Consider the following 4,279-nt stretch of genomic DNA (forward strand, 5'->3'; position numbering starts at 1 on the left):
TAACTCTATGCTACATAGTGCATACATACTACATAATACATATATATACTAATATACTACATGTAGTTAATATTGGTTAAAATCGTCCCGTTAAAATCGACTTCAGCGAAACTCGCTCTTCGCTCAATTACTCGTGTGATGATTCTAGGCGCTAGATGCTGTCATTGAGGGAATGCGTGATCCAGACGTACGCACGGGACACAGGCTCTCGCTGTACTTGCGCGCCGTCAAGATTTGCAAGTCTTTGCGAAACAAGAAACTGGAGCATCGGATGGAGGAAGTGACGCCTGTGCCGTGTCAGGAACCGCCCAAGGTACCGCCGAATTATCGGCATTATAGCTTCTCAGTTGTCTGAGGTCGTGAGATTACACTTGAATCGCAGTTATTTTTTATTCTTCCCTTATTTTTAAGGGAATATATTCCTTATTCGTCATTTCACATAATGCTAAGTGTCATGCCAATCGACATCATTTAATATATTGCCAATATATTTTATATCATATAATGGCCATATGTGCCAATATACGTTATTCCATATAATGCCATGTATCGTGCCAAGGTCACTAATTGACACTTGCAGTTCCCCTTACTTCTTCCCTTTTATTATACTTATTTTTATACTTTATTATACTTCTCTTGTACGTCATTTTATAAAATTCCACGTTTCTTGCCAACGCGTCGTTTCATATACATATTGCCATGTGTTTCAGTACACGTCATTTAATGTAACGCGTGTACGCGCTCACTTCACCGTCTTGCGTCTCGATCGTTTCCCGTATCGACGTAGCGGGTGTTTCAAGGCACGCTGTTCCGTACGACCACGGCGTCCGGCGGAAAGTCAAGCTTCATCACGCCGCAGCATCACCGTGGCGACGGCGACGACAACGGCGGCCATGACATGGTGATGTTGGGGGTTGAGGACCTGTGTATAATGCGCTACAGAGAGCTGGGATACACGGAAGGTGCGCTGACAACTATAGAGGGGGTTTCACACGTATTACGTATGTATTGTGTGTGTATGTATTGTATGTGTATGTATGTATTGTATGTGTATGTATGTATTGTATGTGTATGTATTGTATGTATTGTATTGTATATGTATTGTATGTGTATGTATGTATTGCATGTGTATGTATGTATTATGTGTGTATGTATGTATTGTATATGTATTGTATTGTATGTGTATGATTTGTATGTACGTATTGTGTTTACGTATTATATGCCTATTGTATAATTGTATATATATAGTGTGATATATATAATTGTAGACTTAAACAAAGTTTTTATTTACTATCAGGAGTAAATATTCAGGGCGTATGTGAAGATATATAGAAAATTATGAATGTAAAAAAATAGAAATAGGTGTCAAGTTATATATATATATATATATATATATATATATATATATATATATATATATATATATATATATATATATATATATACTCTTACGTACAGCTCTCACTGTACAGTGTCGCGTGTGACAGCCCACAGTACAACACACGTGTCTCTCTCTCGTTGCAGGCGTGCACGGAGAAGGCTTAGCGTTCACCTCTCTCCTCGCGCTGCTGCTGTGGGACGTCCTGTACGTGGACGGGGTTGCCGACGCCTTCCGCGGACCCCACCAGCCCCACCCCCTCGACCTGCGCTCAGACGACTTCTACCTCAACAGGAGGCGGGGGATCGACGATCGTCTGCTGGCGGTCACCGCGGCAACGGGCGAGGTGCGGAGCGATATGTTTGTGTTGTTGTCATGACTACGGTCGTATTCTTCTTCCTCGTTCTCGTTCTTCTCTTCTCTTGCCGGTTTTTTTCTCGTGAAGTTTGTGTTGCCGTGACAACGGTCGTCCTCTTTCTCATCCTCCTTCTCCTTTCTCGTCGGCGTTCACTCGCGAAGTTTGTGTTGCCACGACAATGGTCACCATCTTCCTCTTCCTCATCCTCATCTTATTCTCTTTGTTTGTCGCACTGGCGTAGTAGTAGTAGTTAGTTACAGGGTTTGTAGCGGGTCTTCCAAAGTCTTATAAGTACTTATTTGGCCAAAAATAAAATAAGGGCCCTTATTAGTACTTATTTTTTGTGAAATCTTAGAAAAGTACTTAATAGTCCTTATTTTTTGCCAAAGGACCATTTTTCAACATTTTCTGTTTTGAATTTCGGCGAAACGGCTGTGCAATTGTGTATATAAATATTATTAGTGTACTTTAATAGTTGGTGATCTATCAAAAATCGCGTAAAAAAGTCTTATTTTGGCCTCCAGAAAAGGTCTTATAAGTCATTATTTTAACATGTGTCTTACTACTATGAACCCTGAGTTATGCTAGAGCGTGAAAGGCTTGTGAACGAAGGTTAGGCTAGTGAGGATTTGATAGCTTTTCGAATAAAAGATCTAGGAGGTTAACATAATTGCAACCATCAACCTTCTACATGGTTCGCACAGTCCTTGAAAATTCCTTGAATTTGAGGGGAGTCTTTGAAAAATACTTGAATTTCAAGAAAATGTCCTTGAATTACATGAAAATGTCAGAATTTTTAGAAAGAATCCTTGCCTCTAATAAAAAGAAATTTTGTACCATCAATAATGTGCAAACCTCAATACAAATTGCGTTAAATGAGCTTAAAAAGCTATAGACACAATAGACAGTTAAATGATGATCACAAATTACAGTATGTTTTGTTCTGTGTATGAATTCCGATAAAATGTCGGATAAAATGTCCTTGAATTTCCGATGAAATGTCCTTGAAAAGTCCTTGGAAAAAATTTCAGTCCTTCTGTATGAACCATGTTCTAGACACAGTATTGTCGTGTACATGTATATTGAAACTTGTATAGATATGTTTGCGGTAGCATTGACAAATTATCTCACAATCTTACACGGATTGCAGGCTGGGCATTGGTAGTAAAACACGACAGGAAAATTTCTTTAGGTGACGATGTGATCGGGAGCGAATAAAAAAATAGAACGTTTTCTTTTCGTTCTCTCGTGTTGTAACGCGGGGTACGTGTGCACGGTTTGTGTGCCTCGTCCGTTTTCGTCACCGGGACTTTTTTTTCTGCATGAAGATTCATTTTCACTGTCAAGCTACTACGATAATATATTTTTTATAATATAATAATCGTTATATATATATATATATACAGTGTAGCCCCAATATAACGCGATGGTTGGGGTCCATAAAATGTCATCGCAAAAAAAGCGGGGTTGCACTAAATCAGGGTTATATATATACGTGGCTATACGAGCAAAAAAACGGGTCCAACGACTCATCGCGTTATATCCGAATTCACGTTAAATTGGGGTGCGTAAAATCGGGGTTCCGCTGTAATTACAAAAATATATTGATAAATTATACATTCGCAGGAGTTGGGGGATGATGCGGAGAGATGCTGGAGGAAGCACGAGGGTGAAGCCTGCTCGCTCATCAACTGGCAGCTGTTTGACGGGGTGGATCACGTGAGAAGCCTGCTGTTGTGCATGAGTAAGCCGCGCTACGAATATATATCTCGCTAATCTCGCCTCGCCATGCGATCCTGGGGCCCTATTAATCAGGGTCTTGTAATGTGCTCTATAAGGTGCCTATAATGAGCCTATAATGTGCCTATAGTGTGCCTATAATGTGCCTATTATGTGCCTATAGTGTGCCTATAATGTGCCTATAGTGTGCCTATAATGTGCCTATAGTGTGCCTATAATATGCCCTATAATGTGCCCTATGCTGTGCCTATAAGGTGCCTGTAATGTGCCTATAACGGGCTATTATGAGGTAGCCCTGTTGCCTTATAAATTGGAATTTCAGTATGTAACAGTATGCAGCCTCGTGTTTGAGTCTTAAAATTAGTCTCAATAAGAACTTTTTTTTCTTTTTTTTCACTGCGTGTGAGAAACTTCTAATAACTTACGAAGCTGCGCTCCGTATATTATATCTCGCAAACCTTGCCTCACCTGCGATCCTCGGGTCCTATTAAACAGGCCCTGTAATGTGCCCTATGAGGTTGCTATTATTTGCCCTATAAGGTGTAAGTTTTTAGTAGGAAACTAATTCAGCAGTTATTATATAGTCTTAACATTAACTTTTTATCGTAGACCGGATCTCGCTATACTCTCTCTATATATCTCTCTATACTCTCTCTATATAGCTCTCTATACTCTCTCTATATATCTCTCTATACTCTCTCTATATAGCTCTCTATACTCTCTCTATATATCTCTCTATACTCTCTCTATATATCTCTCTATACTCTCTCTATATATCTCTCTATACTCTCTCTATATATCTC

At 39.6% G+C, this 4,279-nt stretch overlaps 2 protein-coding genes across 2 annotated transcripts in view; both read left to right on the forward strand.

Moving 5' to 3' along the window:
- LOC106818187 (fanconi-associated nuclease 1-like) overlaps positions 1–355 on the forward strand; it is a 15,267-nt gene extending 14,912 nt beyond the window's left edge. The window contains exon 9 of the mRNA XM_014822914.1: positions 186–355. Coding sequence (XP_014678400.1) covers positions 186–355 — 170 coding nt within the window. The remainder of the gene's footprint in view (positions 1–185) is intronic.
- The window catches only part of LOC106818190 (fanconi-associated nuclease 1-like), an 8,443-nt gene continuing 4,416 nt past the window's right edge, over positions 253–4,279 (forward strand). The window contains exons 1-4 of the mRNA XM_014822917.1: positions 253–313; positions 711–962; positions 1,525–1,724; positions 3,363–3,480. Coding sequence (XP_014678403.1) covers positions 899–962; positions 1,525–1,724; positions 3,363–3,480 — 382 coding nt within the window. The 5' untranslated portion in view covers positions 253–313; positions 711–898. The remainder of the gene's footprint in view (positions 314–710; positions 963–1,524; positions 1,725–3,362; positions 3,481–4,279) is intronic.

Source organism: Priapulus caudatus, unplaced genomic scaffold (assembly GCF_000485595.1).
Source record: "Priapulus caudatus unplaced genomic scaffold, Priapulus_caudatus-5.0.1 Scaffold2082, whole genome shotgun sequence".
In the NCBI taxonomy this organism is placed as follows: domain Eukaryota; kingdom Metazoa; phylum Priapulida; class Priapulimorpha; order Priapulimorphida; family Priapulidae; genus Priapulus; species Priapulus caudatus.